Genomic DNA, 18,476 nt, shown 5'->3' with positions numbered 1-18,476 from the left:
TCAACTACCCCCAACCCCTTAGAAATTCCAGTTTAGCTTCATAAAGAATTTTGACTTGGATTTTAACCTCTTTCCCTAGGAATTTCCAGCGATCTTCCACTGGTTGAGTGTGACATTTTCAGGAACTGCACATACGGTTGAACCCCACTATCTCAGACTCTCAGGGGAAACGAATTATAGTTTGAAATAGCGGGTGTTCGAAATAGCTGATAATAAACGACTGAAGGACAAATCTAATGGAATTGGTTTTGAGTTGGAAATAAACCTACTTTGAATAAGCGGGGACCAACTGTATATAAAATGTGAAGAGATCTATCCAGAGAATTGATTATCACTGGTTTGATTACCATTGATGTTTTTCTTAGTTAGTTCACTGAACTTAGTGTCACATCAAGACCGTATCTCCTGATTGATGATTTTCTTTATTCTCGTCACCTGTCTGGTTGAAAATGTATTGATAATGTACAGAGAAATAAGACTTCTATCTTTCAAGAGATTATAAGGGCTAGTTGTCCACTGATGGATTGTTGAGTGGAAACACTATTTAAGAAACTGGGCAAGACCACAATGAAGATAATCAAACTATATTATTTTTATTATTAATTCAAACCAACTATTTCACTTTTCAGTCTTTCCTGTTCCATTATTTTACTGACAACACAATTTCCTTAATTATCCCAATTTCTATCATTATATTCTAAATCCATTTAATTCTATCTGTTTTAATAGATCTATGTTTCTTGATTCTTATTTCACTGGGTTTAATTACTCTATTGTAATAATTTCTACAAGAAAATTCAGATGAAAGTTGACTTCAACTGTGAATGGGCTCCTGGGGAGCACAGAAAACTATACAGCGAGCAAGGACAATTTTTCTTCCCAAACCGCTCTCTCTGCTCACCCTAGACCACACTAAGCTAGCTTTGCTCCCCGATTTCTTTCTTTTTTTTGCCTTACGACACGATCAGGAGCCTGTTCACAGGCTTAACTTGACTTTGCATTCTATTGTTTTGTACGTAAAATGATTTTTACATAGTAGAAATTATGAAATTTTGATTGAAACTACATGTTGATATAAAAATGCACCTAACACAGAAATTCCCTTAACACCTCATAATGTTTGATAACAAATACTGAAACAACCCTTTTAAAAAGTTTAATTTCAAAAAGTCACACGTTTTTTTGTGAAAAATTCACATTTGACGACAAAGGCAACTTGGCTATGCATGCTTAGAAAGAGAAAAGATAATGCCTGCATTGTCAGTTCTCAGTGAATCCTTTGTACAAGGTCGCCTTGTCATCGATCCTTTTTACACATTCTGAACATTCCATTATAAATAGATTCACACAACAAATTCACATATTTTTCCATTCTAGTTTTAGCTAAAAGCTTTGCGTCAACAAACTTTAAGTATTATCAGTTACAAATTAATTATATATACAAATGTTTAAGTAGATGTTTTGACTTTAACCAATTTAAATACAAAATACTTTGTTCTTGAATAAATATTTGACTGTATAAAAAATTATACTAAGCTCTTATACTAAAAAGAGTTTGTCAGGTGGTAAATGGTCAAAATATTTTTAAATGTAGCAACATTATTTTCTTCATTTCAAGCCTTTAACAGGCAGAGCTCACATGTGGTGAACTTGGAAAGAGAAGTAAGTATTTATTTTTTGTGCCCTGGCTATTTTGCGGCCCACAGTAAATTATTTGCCACTTATTTCATACAAGTTTAAGTTCACCAATCTTGACAACTACTTCCTGTTATCACTACTGCTACTAAAAAACTCTTTAACAGGGCTGGAGAAATCCAGGGGCTACTAACAGACAATTTAGGCCCAGAGCACACTAATGCACTTGTTGCTTGCAAACGCATACTTTTTGATGCGTTTTCGTCTATCGTCCACGCTAAAATGACCAAAAATGCTGATGAAAATGGCTTATGAAAACACATCGTTTTGAAATGTTCTGTTTCTAGTGTGGATAAATGAAACAGGGGGTTTTGAAAACAGTGCCTAAAAGAGCTTCATATATACTCGTTTCCATCAGGGTTTTAGTGTGGATGATAGGTGAAAAGGTATCAAAAAGTATGCAATGTCCAATGAAAATGAATCAGAGTGGATAAGTGAAAACAAAACGAAAATGCTAGTGTGGTAAAAGATATTCTGCTTTGTTTTCGTTGAGACAAAATGAATACTTTTAGACACGCATTAACGTGGTCAGGGCCTCATGGTTCACTCAATTGTTGAATTGGATTACAACATACATGTATGCAAACATTCTTGCTTGTCCCTCCAAGCCAGATTAACAACTTGTTAATAACTGATTGCTACTGGATTTGCCCAAATGTCATGTCACCTCCAAAAGAACTCCAAAGAACTCCTCAGCCTCAAAAATATACACACACGTTGTTGTCAAGTAACGTACAGTTCCTACTCATATGAGCTTCTAGGTCATCCTCCAACATCTTAAGTGTCTGCCGCACCTGGAAAACAAATTAAATCAATATGTAACATGCATTGATTATTATTATTATTATTATTATTATTATTATTATTATTATTATTATTATGGTGCTGTCAATAAGGGTTCTCTGTCTCAAGTCAAATGTTTCAAAAAGTAGCATACCTGTGTTATGGCATTTAAATTGGCAGCTACTATTGTTTTGAACCTATAGCACAAAATTGAAATAAAACAGTGAATCAATATATAATATAACTTGTGTTTGATCTGAGTGACACTACATGTACATTTAATTAATCTTGATAGAGGTGACCGTGGCTAAGCAACTTACTTGGATGGGACTGGGGCGAGTTGGGAAAGAGATAAGAAAACACTTGACATAAGAGAGACATTTCTCCCCAGTCTCCTCCCAGTTTTGCTGATCCTTGCCAGTGCTCTCTCTTTCCTGAACTATTTCTTTTTAAAATTGGACCATGGCTATGTAGCAGGTTAAGCTCACACCATTCTATCCAAGCCAGCTTATGATGATATTATGTATAGTATGATGAGGAAAACTACGTGGACAGGCAGGGGTTTCATCAATGTTTTCAGCAGGAGGGACACTGGTTTTCACATGTGGGCAAAACTTTTTGAGCTGAGCTTTTCTATAGGAAAACTTTCCTCCAGATGGGCAAACCAGGTAGGCAAAATCGTCCTCACAGAAGGTCAGTTTGCCGGTGCCTGGCTGTTAATTAATGAAACTTGTGAAGAGGGAGTTCTTGACGCACCTCTAAATTCTCAGCATAGGTTATGAGAATTGGTAGTTTAGTCTTGGAATTAAGAGAGTATTAAAATCACTTACCTAACTACTTCTGCATCAAAAACATCCTGGCGGAGTTTCCAAAGTTGATACATAGATTGCCGACTAGAAGTAAAAACAACAAAGACTGACAGTCAGCAACATGAATGCTTTAGCCAAGTTTAATATTGCAACCCTTCAATTCTTAAACCTGTTTGTCTGAAGGTCTGTTTACTTACAGAAGAATCTTTTCTGGAGGGTAGGCTGTTTGAGCCAAGATTTTTGGTTCCAATATGGAAAGACGGTGCAACAGGAATAAACTGCACATCAGTAAACATATTATTCTAAAACCACAAGAGAAAAAAAGTTTAATCAGTAATACTGTAGTAAAAAAAACTAATAAGACAAAATTAAATTCAAATTTTAAGGTTGTATTGAACTCATGTAATAAACTTATTTACAATGAAATAATTTTTATCACAAAAAATACTTACAAAATCGAAGTTAATATATAAAACAGCTGTTCTCTTGTAAGTCTATGATTTAAAGAATAAAATTAATAATTACCAGAAGTTGCTTTATAATTTCAGTTTATTGACATCTACAAAAACGATATGGTCAAAAACAATAAACTTTATTCATCTAAAAACGATGTTGAATGACAGAAGACAAAAGGAGATTTTTAATCACAAGACAAGAGGTTTTATATCATTTGAGTGCAATGTTACCACAGATAGACAAGTATTTACATGACCACTTATTATTTACATTATTTACCCACCTTTGAACTAATCGCAGGCTGACTTGGAAATATGAATACACTGTTTCGGCTATTGAAGCTAAAAGCATTGCAGCACCAGCTGAAGAAATAAACAGAGACCAACATAAATCAGCAAATTAAACCACTAAATAAAATACAAATTCAAACAAAAAGTCAATTTAGACCAATGGGCATTTGTGATTTATTGCCAAGTTTTCTTAACTAACATTCAAGGTGAATTGCATTGCTCAAAATTTTAATGATCAATGCACACAATTTAGAATAGATTCATTTGAAGCCATTCTTTGAGACGTGAAATGGTTTCCTGAACCCATCTGACACACTTTGTCTTCTCTATCCATACTGTAAGTTAGGGATCCTCATCTTCCCCCTTGAATTTACAGCCTGTACTTTTTCACTTGGGCAATAAATCAAAGGGGAAAAAACTGTTCTGTAACGTACAGTATGGATGCCCTCGAATGCATTAGTTACTGGTATAATTTAAAATTAAAGTTGTACTTGTTCTTGGTGTTTATTCTTACCACAGCTGGTAATCCTTGCAGGCTCCACAGAGGGTTGGTCAATTTCACTAAAAGGTGATGCGTGGCCTGTACTTCTTGTACTTGTTACAGTCTGTCCTTGATCTGTTGTCTCTTTATCGTGCATTAACTTCTCTACTGATGTTTGTCTCAAGTGCTGGCATCTCTCACATCCTGTGTTATCCTCTCCATGTTCAGCGGTACAGCATGAATGGTCTACATCCACATCTGAGAAAAATAGTAAACTTGAATCAAAGTTTGCCATGACAGTTTGTAGTGCACACGCCTAAAGAAGTCACGTCATTTATGACACTAGCAGGATAGAATTTCGTTTGCATTTCTTTAGTAAACCAAATGATACTGTATTAATCCCTAAATATTTTAAAAGTCTCCACTACATCAGCGTTTTTTCTTGCACAGTGTCAACTTTGCTTTAAAGGTAGTTGCATAAACTAAAATCAGCATACCTCAGCTAACACACTGGCAATGCAACAGCCAGTTCATCAGAAAATTATCGTCTCTCAAATGGTGGCTATAAGATTGAGTGATTTTACTGTGCACGGAGTCTTGATATTTTCTTTTTAAATTAGCATTGCCAGTACAAAGAAAATATTTTTGTGTAGCCATGACAAGAAATGATAAAACAACCGAATGGTCGTAACTCACATCTACGGCAATCATCAATTCACAAATTAATGAAGCTCTCAACTAGAACTGCAATCACTCTCAAATCTCCTGCCATCTACAAAAACAGCTTACAATAAAATGGATTTTGACATTGTCAAACTTGTCAGACATGAGGTTAATTTCCATATGTGATTCTTTTGAAAGCCCGGTCATCTCATATCTCCTTACAGTAACTTGCTATAATTTTTAACCTCCTCACTAACCATTGTCTTCCTCTGTGTTCTGTTCTTCACTTCCATTGTCTGGCATATCTTTGCCTTCAGAGGGATCACCACTTTCGGGTTTCTATAGAAAAAAATTAATGTTTTCATTAAAACCCATAGCAACTTAGGAAATGGGACATATAAGCTTGAGTGCTACCAAATACCAACAAGTACAGTAGATCTCTGAGCTCAGTATTACAATCAAAATCAGCAAAACAATTTGCAAAAATGAAACAGTGATTATTCATAAAATTAAAACGGGAATTTGAACTTCATGCAATTTTCCACTCTTCTCATTCACCGAGTCTTCAATATAAAGACTAAAATTTCGTCCAAAAGTGAAATATTCGCTAGAGAAATGACATTCACCTTTTCCCTGTCAAGCATATGAGAACACGTTTCAAGTAGTATCCATACCCCCCACTGTGAAAGGGTTTTTTGATTTAACCCCCTTCCCCACCCCTACAGAAATTCAGTTTTGCATTGTACATTCCTTCTGAAGGAAGGCCTTTCAAACCCTCCCTCCCCTTCAGAATTTCCAATGACCTCAAGTGGGGTGGGTGTGGTAATTATTGTCTGGAGCAGCATGATTTGACTCTCAGTTTCTTAACATTGTAAAATTAGGGTTTTTTAGTTAAACATCAGTTTAGCCTTGCTGGTTGAATAAAAAATATTTTATTTTTCATTTTATAGATGACCGTCATAGCTATATATTGAATGAGACTGATAAATTTATTGCTTTAAGCACCTGGTAATAACTAGATTTAATCGGCATTGATTTTCAGAGATAGATTACTGAAGGAACAAAATAAATTTAATTAACTTTCAAATTTATTTAAATGCCTTGTTGAGGTTGCAAGATGTTTATGTAGCTGGTTAAGATGCAGGTAATTTTAATGAGAACTTTGCTCTGTGTCAAATATTATATTACTGGTACCTTAGATTATTGACTTAACAAAAATTTTTAACAAACAATAATTATTTGTTAAAAAATTATTAACAATCACCTGATTATCTTCCTCTGATCTCTCTGTCTTCTGAATAAACAAACCAAGTTTGACTTTTTAAAAATGTGATCTAACATTAACAGCTTTGTATCTACTTAGCAAAGTGTGAGATAAGTCCAGGATTGCATGCTGATGAGATGCATGACCTTCATGATAAGTATCACAAAGTGTCCTCATTTGTAAAAGGTCATCAAAACACACAAAATTTGGTCAAGTAGAAAGTCAGGGTTGCCACCCATGGGAACAAAAAAATTCCCTGACTTTTCCTTGACCTTGAATAAAATCTAATTTTCCCTGACTTTTCCCTGACTGTGGCAACCCTGGAAGTAATATGAAAAGGACACTTTGTGATGCTTCTCATAAAGAGCATACATCTCATACGTTTGCACTCCAGGACTAAGTGTCATATTATACCAGTTACGGTTTGAATAATTTTGTTAGTCAGATTTTTTTCTTTCTTTCTTTCTTTTTTTCAGTTGTACCTGATTTGCTACAGGTCCATTGCTAAACTGCTAAATGTATTTTTTTACAGCTCTGAAAAAAATTTACATTTCACACAATGGCCTCCAAGAAACAATACATTATTTGCAAGGAAGATGAGCCAATCCTTTAAGAAAATGCCATCAACACTTTACAATAATTATGTATACTAAATAATTCAAATTATTGTTAATTCTGGCTTATCAACAATATTAGAATAAAATATGATTTATTGTTCATTTTATCACTAAATCGTTCTTTAAATTGAGTTATTGTTTAATGATCAGTCGTGATTTCTTAAATTACAAAGAAATACAGCCAGAGATAAACAATTTAACTGATGATTCATTGCTGAGTGTCCTAGTCACTGTACAAATTATAACTATTCTGACCTGCTTTTTGGCCTTAATTTCATCCCACACTTGAAGAAGAAGTTTGTACACGGTTTCTCTGGACAGGAATGAGGAGAAGAAATGCTGCAAAAACAGTGTAAATATTTCAGTATCTCTTAGAACTCCATGTGATATCAAATGTTCAACTTTCACATAATATTAGACACACAAAATGATAAAAATCAGTTGCTAGAACAAGCTACCTAAAGTTACCAGTAACTACCACAAAGTCCCCAGTAAAACACTCAATATAATATATTTTCACCAAAGTCCCTGAAAAGGTAATGGCATATTTCCCATGCATTATTATTCTCACGATATTAGGAGCTGTTTTTTGCTGACTTTCTTTTCTTTCTTTTTCATTTAGAGAATAACCACTGACACTTAAACCAGAGATCTCCTACATGTTGTTTCAAAACTAATTTTCATCCAAAAATTAACAGACTTCCATTTTGACCAGAACACAGTCACATAGTACTTAGTGATCCTGACCTTTTCTTCATCAGTGCAGATGAGAATTGCATTTGGCACAACATACGCTGTCTTTTCCCTTGTTATAGACTGGATCTTTGTACAATCTATTGTCACCTAAAACATGATTCAGCAACAAAACAAGTTAATTACAAAGCAATGAGCAGACCTGTCCTATGGCACATTTTGGACACCCACTTTTCGAATCCTGGCTAAAAGCCTGTTGCTGCCTCCCCCCCCCCCCCCCCCCCCCAACGGTCCCACCACTGGGTGAAATGTTTGTTTATTGCAGCAATAATATGCAGCAGTTTTGCCAGGTTGCCCTAATGATTTGCTGATACTGAATTAATTACTGTGTCTTGGCCAAGAACACAACACAAACAACCCTCGCCAACACTGGCACTTGATCTGGAGTCCATCGTGTCATTCAGCCGTGATTGCGTTCCCCATTCCCTGCCCCATGACATCAAAGTGGCGAGGGATTAATTTTAGTATTAATTTAAAACAATTATAGATAGAAAATTTTAAATTTACCTGTGTCTCCCATCCAAATATATTTGAATAGAAACAGAACCACCCTTGTGCAATATAAATTCTTCCTTGAAGTAGGATTTCACGACTTAGCGCACATGAGAAATCTAAAAAAAAAATCACCACATTGGCAACAAAAATTATAGTTCATTTTTACTTGCAATTTTTAACTGTTTTCTTTAAAAAAGGGGGGTCCAGTAGTCAAAAACGTGAGGATAAATAGTAGGAGGTTTTTCTTTAATATTCAAGTTATTCATAGACAGTAGAATTTATTTCAAATTGATAAGTTTTAGACAATACATGCACAAAAGGCTTAGTTTTGAGGAAGACATGTTTCAATATCCTCTAGCATCATTGTCATTTATCAGAAAGAATTACAAAGTTAAATATGGATTATGTCTATTCATGGACATAAAATTGCTGAGAAAAAATTAATGGAGACAATACTGCAAAAGACTATGAGAACTAACATGTCACAAGTCAAAAGAGCTCTAAATTATATATTAAGTATGTTAAACATGTTTCAACTGGTGGTTCAGAGGAGGCTTTTTTCCATAGGATTTGACAAGAATCTTTTATCTGAATTGCAAGGGTTAATAAATAAAACAACTTCAAAAACCCTTGCAACACCAGAAAATGGACAGCAATAGATGTCAACACAGTCATTTTGTAAAAAAACATAAGAAAACCTGTCCACTAATAATTATTAATAACTATTATAAGCATAATATTGATAAAGAATTTATATATAATTAGTACCATTTATTGGGAACTGGTCCATTGGAACACTTTTAAAGAGGCGGTGGAATTCTTCATAAGGAGTCCGTGTTGACAGTAGAGACTGCAAATAAAGACCAAATGTATTAAAATTGGCAGACACATGAGGACATGAGGACAAGTCCCTTTGTGTGTATACATGCATAGGACACATGTTGCAGGGGTATTATGCAGGATGTTGCACATGAAGTGGATTGAGGCACAAAAGTGTGTTGTGCATAGAAGGGACAGTATGCAAGAGCAGTGCACAGAATGTGACATTGAAAACTGAGGTCGTTTTTGTCTCTGCTTCACGAGGCATGAATTCAAACCAGCTGAGTTTTATGCAACATGCGAGAAGCAAGTAATAGCGTAGAGGCCAACAGCTGTACTTGTTTTCATCAGAAAACCAGCTTGTTTCTCAAGCTGACATCAAGGAAATGACATTAACTGTTTGGCTATCTACATGTACCAATTTCATACTGCTAGTAGACAAGTAAATTTTGTCCTTAAATATGTTGTTTGAGATAACATTGTACGGGACCAGGTATTTACAATGTGTAGGGAACTAACGTTTTGAAACAATAGCCAGCCGAGAAAAGTACATTGCATAGAATAAGCAGTACTCTTTCTCAGATGAGTGTAGAGCACTTGGCTGTTCAAACATTATTCATTTGAGATCAAACTTCATAGTATTTGTTATATTCATGTATTGCAGAGCTTCTAACAATGTTGTTTTTAAATATTTACAACAAAGTTAATAATACTCAAACAGTACTCATGAAGGTAATACTGAAGTGACATCACTGTACTGCACCCGCAACTGACTTGACGATTTAATTATTAAGCAGCACTTCAGTCATGTTTGAAATAACCAAATTATATATGATGGAACTTCTTTCATCACAATCCAAAATATTTCAAAAGAGGTATCTCCCCTTAGAGGTGACAATCAAAACTTAATAGTAATTGTCTCTTTGCTTTGAACATTATTGCCATCTATTTTTAACCCAAAGCAATATTATTTTGCCTCCAAATTATTTTAAAATTTTAGAGACATATCTGAGTCCCACCTTTCATAAACAGCACCACTGATATATTGTTATCATAATAATAAGAAAATAAAATTAAAAAAACTTCATATTATCAACACTTTTCCCTAAATTTCAGAATAGATGTTATGTTATAAGGTCAGATTTTTTTTAATTATTCCAAGTTCGCATCACATTATTGACTTGAATTCATAATTGTAATTATCATATTTTTTCTGCTAAAACTGTCTAACCATTTTCCTGCACATCATATCAAAGCTTAATATTTGTTACGTTGGGTCAAATAAATTGTCTGAGTGTAAGAAAGAAGCAAAGTAAGATACATTTCTTTCCCTCATACAAACTGAGAATTAAAATTATGCAAATAAAAAACCACCAGCTTGTGCAATCAACACTGAGAGAAATCCATACCATCAAACCAAAAATATTGACTTCAAGCTAAAGTTCTCAAAATGTCAATGGAGATCAATAGTTTAAGTATAATGCCTGTAACTGAATGTATATGGGCATAGAGAATTTACATGTATACACACTCAAGATATAGAAATATTGAAAGGAGAAACTTTGTTTACACATAGCACGACAGGTAGATTTTGAGAACTCAATACCACAATATACCGCAGCAATACTGTTTAATTTCAAGTCATAATGATTATGACTATCGCAATGTTCAAAATCACACGTGTTGGCAAAAATTAAGTTCAGGAGAATGTTTTCAAAAATATTTTAAAATTAAATTAAAATGTACAAACTAAGCTGCAGTCACCCATTTTGTGTAATGTAAGAATCCATGAGCTAAAATGCACTTATTCATAACAATATGTGCATAAATACTGCATGGAAAATGTCTCAACACTGAGATGGCTTTTTCATAGAAGCCTTATGGGAAAAATTCAATTCTTGAAGCAATTCAACAAAAATGCATCATAACAAAAACTAACATCAGAGAGATGTTTTTAAAACATTTCAAAATGTGGATAGCACCTTACATGATTAAAGTTTCCCTTCTTTAATAAATAATTCAACGCACTGCAATCCAGAAGTGATACCCCAACGATTCTCAAAATGAGAATCCCATAATTTCAGGAATCAAACTGCTGTGCCAAGTCCAAATGTGTAAGGGCTTGTCACAAATGAAAGAAAGACGAAAAATTCTGACACTTGTAATTTACATTTTGATTTAAAAACTGTCAGAGTGCGTTTACGAAGCTATGACACATCACTTGAATACTATGCGACATCTTCATTTTTTCCTAAGAGGAAGTTAGTCAGCCTTGCACAAATTTCACAGAATATCGGCTAAAATCTGTACGCTATCTGACTAAAACTTCATAACTGGCTTTAAGTACACACTTCAGAAATGAGAAATATTTTTTTCAAGGCTTGCAACAAATTGGAAAATACTCAGGCACAAGACTCAGTCAGTACTAACTCATTCTTAGCAACGGTTGAAGGACAATTCAGTCAGCTATGTATAATTTCAGCTAAACCTACAACTTCCATCTGTGGAAACACCACCATTATGACTTCATGGAACAAGATATGTTGTATTCAATTTACCCATCTGTTTTGTGAATTTGCTCCCTTCCTTCTGCCTTTGTTTGTGATCTGAAAGGTATCATCCTTAGATCTCCCAAATACAGAATTCCGTCTTCTCAATTTTCTCTTGCCTGGATTCATACTCCTGGCAGCAAAACCCTTCGGTATTTTGGCACAGCAAATTGCAATCCAAGAGACATACTGGATACTCCTCAAACGATAGACAAGCCTAGTCGAAATTATTTCACGAGTGGATGATGATTTATTCAAGCCTAGGATAAACTCTGTCAGTAGGAAGTGACCACAGAGAGCACAGAATGTACTGTGATTGGCTAGAAACAACTGCAGGTGGAGATTAACAATAGGCAGACACATTCATAAAGTAAACTGCTTTGCGTAAGAAAGAACCCAATAGAAATTCTGGCAGTTTGAAACAAAAAAAACTCTCTCATGTTTAGAGTTATCACACAACTATTCATGTACCACTGTGTTTGAAATGAATCAATCCAAAAATAAAGTTAAAGCTGCACAAGACAAAACAAAAGTGTTTAGTGAAGAATTTCCTTGAATGTCTATATTGCGTAGGAGAGATAGCAAAAATTTAATTTCACAACAACAATTATAATAACGCATCAGATTCATATCCACTTCTAAACAAAGTTGCCGCGTATAAAGGAAAACATCTTATATGACACCTCTATAACACGTGACGGACAAGAACAATTAAAATGCAAATTTTCTTTATTTTGTGGAAGTTAATTGTTATGTTAGCAACACCTGCAAATTATAATATGGTGTTAATAATTTATTATTTTCAGAAATATCTTACACAGCTGAATTCTTGACTAGCAAATCAGAAGGGTCCTTTTAATGTCCAGAACAAACTCAATCCCCTTGCAGTAAAATTTTGCTGGCCTTCCAAGAGAAATTTGAAACCCTAACTAAACTGATACTGGTGTAACAATGGCCTTTTTGCATCAAAAATTATTTTTAATTATTAATTGCAAAAAAATATTAGCCAGAAACAGAATGCAAGTTGCGATCATGTTCATTTCAAACAGTACGGCAAGTAAGAGGGAGAAAACATATTCCACTAGAATGCAACAACTATTATTTGTATATAATATGTATATTTTAGCAAGCAATTTATGATCATTCATAGCTACAGGTTATTGTGACTTTGAGGTGACTTCAAGTTCTAACTCAATTAATTTTGGTTCACCACACAAATTCAACTTCATTACAAGTTATTAGTAAATTTACATACATCAGTATATATTTATTGTTTAATTTTATTAACAACACACTCCCATCAACAAAAAAATTAATGATCAACAAAAAAGAGAGAATATTAAGCAATTTGAAAGTAACTTTCACTGCAGGCAGATCCATTTAGAAGGTAAGCAGATTCAGTCCTGATAAATTTGCAAATAAAAATCACCATATTTTGAAGATTTTCAGTAAAAGAGGACAACAGGTAGAAAAAAAGGGGAGGGAAGAGAAGGGAGAAAATGTTAATATGAAAATGGGAAAGAAAAGAGCAAATTATGGATGGTAAGCTAGTCTATCAAAGAGTTACACCCAGCATTAATTAAATTCACTGCTACCCATGCATTTATACACCTGGTCAGAGAGAGGCACTGTGAGAGTAAAGTGTCTTGCTCAAGTACGCAATACAACGTCCCTGGCCAGGGCTCGAACCCAGAACAATAACCATTACCCAGCATGTAAAGAAAATTGTGTTCAATGGCTTCGGTCTGGTGGACATTCTGTCCTTCACTTGCCCAATGGGCAAGAGAAATTTCTTAGAAAAAAAGTTTTGGGGAAATTCATATCAAATTTGAAACTTGTGAGTTTGAAACTTTTGGAGCAGTAAATCATAGTTACATCCTGCCCAAAAGGGCAAGCCCAAAAATTAGTTTTCTTCAAACTCATATTTTCTCAAAATATCCGATTCTTGTTTCTACCGCAAGTTCAAGATATCTGGATTCCTAGTGATGAGTTATTATGGCTGGGTTTCATATAGTTAATTTGAAAATACTACACTTGTGGAGAACAATAAAAAAAATAAATTAAAGGTAATCCAAAAGTACCTATATTTATTTACCAAAAATAAATAATTATCTATAAATGGCTAGGAAATATTTCATGAACTCACCCTAAGAAAGTTTGGCGTCCGATCTGCTTTAATTAGTTGTGACTGTGTGAGAAAAAGAGCAATATTTTTTTGTTACAATAGCCTGGGAAACCATGCATTTCATAGAATCATTATGATATCATAACTTCAATTTCTTGCGACTGTGTTCCTAGTGCATATTACACACACTCACGCTAAAAAATGGTTTTCATGTCGCGGTAAGCCTTTGTACTTTGCGTGCACTCTTTCCGTGCGTGCATACGTATACAGTTTTTTGTATGGCATGGCTCGATCATTCCACCTACTGAAGATTAGGGCTAAGCCCAAAATGTTTAGTTTACCAGCAACTATTTGACACTTTTAAGAGCCTTTTGAGCCTCATATTTAATTCATCAACATACATGTAGTGTCACACATCTTATGAGTTTGACCTCAAACTCCGTTATCAAGAGTTGTGTACATGTATGCCCTGAATTTTTTAAGTTCTATTAAAAGTGTACATAACTCCATTAATTTACAAATTTCATGTGCAATACATGCAAATAGAGTAATATGCTTGCCCCCACAGGTACAGCTGTAGTAATGAAATACTATTCCAAGCCTGACATGCCAAATACAATTAACACAAATGAACAAAAACAAAACAGGAGGTGCAATAAACAGGTAAAAGATATGCAGAAATGAATGGAACTCATGTGGTCCTAGCTATCAATGCATATTGTTCACTTCGTCGAATGTGGTTCACCTTTCCCATCATGAAGTAACTAAAATGCACAACTAAATGTGCCATCTCTCCTAGCTCAATTCCAATTTGCAACGGAATGTCAGCTAATCTAAGTAACTCCTTTTGACCCCATTAAGCCAGCTTTAACCTTTCTCAATGTCTCTGATTTTATCACTAGTACCTAAAATAATTCCGGTTTCAGTAGCATGAAACCACTAGGAGTATTTCTGCTCCCCCCTGGATGGAATGCCAGGCCATCACTGGGTTACCCCAGCATTAAATTCACCGCTACCCATTTATACACCTGCGTGGAGAGAGGCACTGAGAGAGTAAAGTGTCTTGCCCAAGAACACAACACAATGTCCCCAGGATAAGCTCCAGCCTGATAAGTCACTTAGCTCGTATGCAGACTTTACCTTACCTTACCTAAAAGTAATTCATTAATCAGTAAAACTGCACAGATCCCATCACATTATTTCTACAATATTGCTGCAAAGTTACTTTTCAATAATCTTATGACTATGAAAGGATGTAAACAATTCAGAACGCCAGTCAAAGTTCTCAGAGCAACTGTCCAAGAGCAAAACACATGCAAATTTAGTTACGTAATTGTTTCATTGGCTTAACCAAACTACGTGTAAGTAAACACTTTTAATTTGTTTGCCAAACTTGGCAATTAATTTGCCTCCTTAGGGGAAAATTAAGGGGCTTCAGGAAGATTGCAAGGCGTCGCATCTCAAACTCTTAAATGTTTACAACAAACCCATGCAATTTTACAACAAATTTAGTTGCCTACATCTTACGATCTACTTCGTCAAAACTAATTTTCTAGCAAGTTTTCAAAACAACGTGGTTGCATTTGATATTGTCCTTGTTAGCTCTCATTCCACAATGACAAAGCAAATTGCATTAACGTGTTACAAGTAACCAAGTAACGGGCAGTATTGTAAACGGCGAAATAAATGACTGATCGATGAATGCAATCGTGTGCAAGTTTTCATACCTTATTAGAAGAAGAACGCGTACGCGCGTTTAACTTGAGCATGTCTTGTAAAATCCATGGAACATATTTGATTTTTTTTGCCAGCTGTTTGTAGTTCTTTGGTTTGCCGGAGAACCCTATTTTTCTTGTATTCACGTGACTTTTGCTGCCTCGCTCCATTTAATTTATCAAACGCACAAGTGTGTGGCAACCACGCAAACACTGAATGTATAATTAAACGACAGAGTTGTACGCGTCTAAATCCGTTCAAAATTACCAGCAAACGCCAAACGTAAAGAAAGCTATTAAGGATGTACGGAAACTTTTATATCTGCATTCTGTGGCCAGTTTTTCTAAGAGGATTAAGCAATATCAACAAAGCAGTGTCCCGAGATAGTATTTGCTTGCCACGATCGAACGATGTGACGCGACATCACCTCAGCTGACAAGCGAGTGATCACTCCACCTGCAGACAATTGGCTGTCACGGCTGAATTTACTTCCGGTTTTCGTGTACTTCATTAAATTCGCTGCAGAGAAGATAAAAACTCTAAAACACTCGATTCCACTTGCCTGTGAGAGTGAAGCGGTGTCATCCAAGTCCGACTGCGATTTTTCACTGAGGAGAAAGCGAAAACAAAGTTAGTCTTACAGAATATTTGCATTTATTGCCTTGCAGCTGTGAGTCCGTGACGGAAAAAAACTATCGCACGATCGCGTGTGGTTAACACGAATGCCCTGAGACAATATACGGAGAGCATAAACAGAAAAAGCTTCTCAAGAGCATGTTAATTAACTCATTTAGCTTCCAATTTGAGTGAAATAACTGCATGTAGTTTTGCATTTTCACGCTTGAAATATTTCAATGAATGCCGACAACGTTTGCATACACAATGAGCTTCAATTTTAATTTTTCGTTGGTATGAACGGCACGTTCAAAATGAACAAGCGTATTAAAACCTCTGATTTAATAGGCAAATTAATGTTGCAAACGAACCTTTGAATTCTCCCTCTGTAATCTACCTCGGGAATTTCGCCATTTACTTCATCTGCAAACCTGAAAAATAAAACATAAACGCTCACAGGTTGTGTGAACATTAGGACATTTATAAGAACCGTGAGACACATTTCAAATTTGCATGCAATCTCTTACGTTTCAAATTCATTGAAGCAACTCATCGAGCTCGTAGACTCGTTGACTTCTGCATCTCTTCCAGAAACGCTTTCCATGGGACCACACGGCTGAAGCCTGGATTTCGGGTGAACTTCTTTTTCTACAAATAAAATAGCAAGAAAAAAATCCATCACACACTGCTGATTTCCCGCGAAGTTCGCGCGCAATGTGACAAGTAATGCACGCTTGTCTCACTTTTAACACTCTTTCTTCTCCCGTTATACCCTAGCTTCTCATGACGGAAAACTTTCAGCTGCACCAGGGAAAGTTTCATTTTTCATGCGATACAGTGATCAAGCTAAATGATCAACTCGGTACTGAACATTGCGGAACTTGATTTATCGCATTAGTCCTGCAGGAAATAAATTATTCACTCCGTGTGTCGTATCACGCTCTCCACATGGACAATGATTTCAACTTTTCGCGGAAGAAGCGGAAGTCGATATGACGATGACGCATGTGGTTCTTATGCAGTAAACACCCGGATTAAAAAGCTCTTGACATAGGCATTGGGCCATATCGGCTTTGAAGATGCAAATTGTTTACTTTCAGAACTGCATGAATGTTCATTAACCTACATTGACTGAAACGAGTTACACTACGCCAATTACACATCTTTCATGTTTTTCGAGTTTTGACAAATGTTTAGTGTTTAATCAACCTTCCATACCAAAAAAACAAAACAAAAAAACAATTCATATCGGCTTAGAAAAACCCTCAGTTGATGTAGTGAAACAGAAATGCGGTAGAAATTATTGGCAACGAATGGATTTCGCGATATTATACAAACGGGAACTAAACATGCAATAACAAGCAACGCCGACAAAGTTTATTTAATGCTTCTAGGAATTTAGATGTCAACAGCTCTTTTCCTTTCCATGAATCTAACTACAAAGCCAAAGGGCAACTTCATATCTGATTAATATCCAAACATCGAGAAATTTTATTGGGAAACGCAATTTGGTGATTCGGCAACACAAAGCCGATTATAAAAGGTTAACTCGCATCTTTAAAGACGCCCATTTTTCACAACAACCCAAAAACCTACCGTGAAAAATTCAGACCTCTTTGAATTAACCCAACAAGCCGTCCGGACAGTTATAATCTCCTAAAACATCTCAGTTAGCTCTCACAATGATTCCAAATCCAAGATGGGCGACAGAGGAAGAGAAATTAAAGTTACTTCATTTAAAATGCGGGCTTTTCCCTGATTGGCCAGTTTTGACAGTGGGACAAATAACCTTCAGCGCGGAGAACAGGTGGAACTACACAAAGAAAAACGTCAGAGTAACACTAACTCAGGATATAAATTGCGGAGCGCGCAAATAAATTTTGCGAGGCGATGCAAATACTGAATGTTTATCCCTGATTATTATTGAAATTGGTATGCTTAACGTTTGACAGCAAAGAGATTAGTTCCACACTGAAAATGAAGTCCGTGAATTAATGTTTTCGCTTCTGAGAGTTGCTAAGTCATTTTCATAACGCAAAAGACAGCGTTTAATGTAACAAAAAAGGTAAAGTTTTGAAACTTAACCCAACATTATCAATTATTGACAAGCGTGCATTGGCTTAGAGACGATAATAGGAAAACCTGAATTCATCTTTACGTAAGCGGGAATATCCTAAAATAATGTTAAACACGAAAATACGAAATCTTGTTCATTTTATTTTGAAAAAACAAAATCAAAAAAGAAAAAACATACCGTTTGAGATTTAAAGATTTACAATGACCGAGATACATGCAGTGGTCACCAGGCCAACCATAACACTGGAAATGTAGTACGCGATAATTGAG

At 35.3% G+C, this 18,476-nt stretch overlaps 1 protein-coding gene across 6 annotated transcripts in view; it reads right to left on the bottom strand.

Moving 5' to 3' along the window:
* Nucleotides 1-574: 574 nt before the first annotated feature.
* Nucleotides 575-18,476, bottom strand: part of LOC145481551 (uncharacterized) — a 22,470-nt gene continuing 4,568 nt past the window's right edge. For 2 of the 6 annotated variants that reach the window (XM_081460078.1, XM_081460062.1), the window contains exons 2-18: nucleotides 16,658-16,778; nucleotides 16,502-16,561; nucleotides 16,078-16,123; nucleotides 13,821-13,862; nucleotides 9,075-9,156; nucleotides 8,319-8,422; nucleotides 7,806-7,901; nucleotides 7,314-7,397; nucleotides 6,442-6,471; nucleotides 5,435-5,516; nucleotides 4,548-4,772; nucleotides 4,027-4,105; nucleotides 3,740-3,781; nucleotides 3,485-3,589; nucleotides 3,309-3,371; nucleotides 2,633-2,675; nucleotides 575-2,489 (exon numbers count right to left, since the gene is read on the bottom strand). In XM_081460078.1, coding sequence (XP_081316204.1) covers nucleotides 2,394-2,489; nucleotides 2,633-2,675; nucleotides 3,309-3,371; nucleotides 3,485-3,589; nucleotides 3,740-3,781; nucleotides 4,027-4,105; nucleotides 4,548-4,772; nucleotides 5,435-5,516; nucleotides 6,442-6,471; nucleotides 7,314-7,397; nucleotides 7,806-7,901; nucleotides 8,319-8,422; nucleotides 9,075-9,156; nucleotides 13,821-13,862; nucleotides 16,078-16,123; nucleotides 16,502-16,561; nucleotides 16,658-16,734 — 1,356 coding nt within the window. In that variant the 5' untranslated portion in view covers nucleotides 16,735-16,778 and the 3' untranslated portion in view covers nucleotides 575-2,393. The other 4 variants (XM_081460070.1, XM_081460045.1, XM_081460053.1 and 1 more) reach the window with 4 other exon arrangements.

This window comes from Orbicella franksi, chromosome 1, assembly GCF_964199315.1.
Source record: "Orbicella franksi chromosome 1, jaOrbFran1.1, whole genome shotgun sequence".
Taxonomy (NCBI): domain Eukaryota; kingdom Metazoa; phylum Cnidaria; class Anthozoa; order Scleractinia; family Merulinidae; genus Orbicella; species Orbicella franksi.
This window is presented reverse-complemented; position numbering and strand designations above follow the sequence as displayed.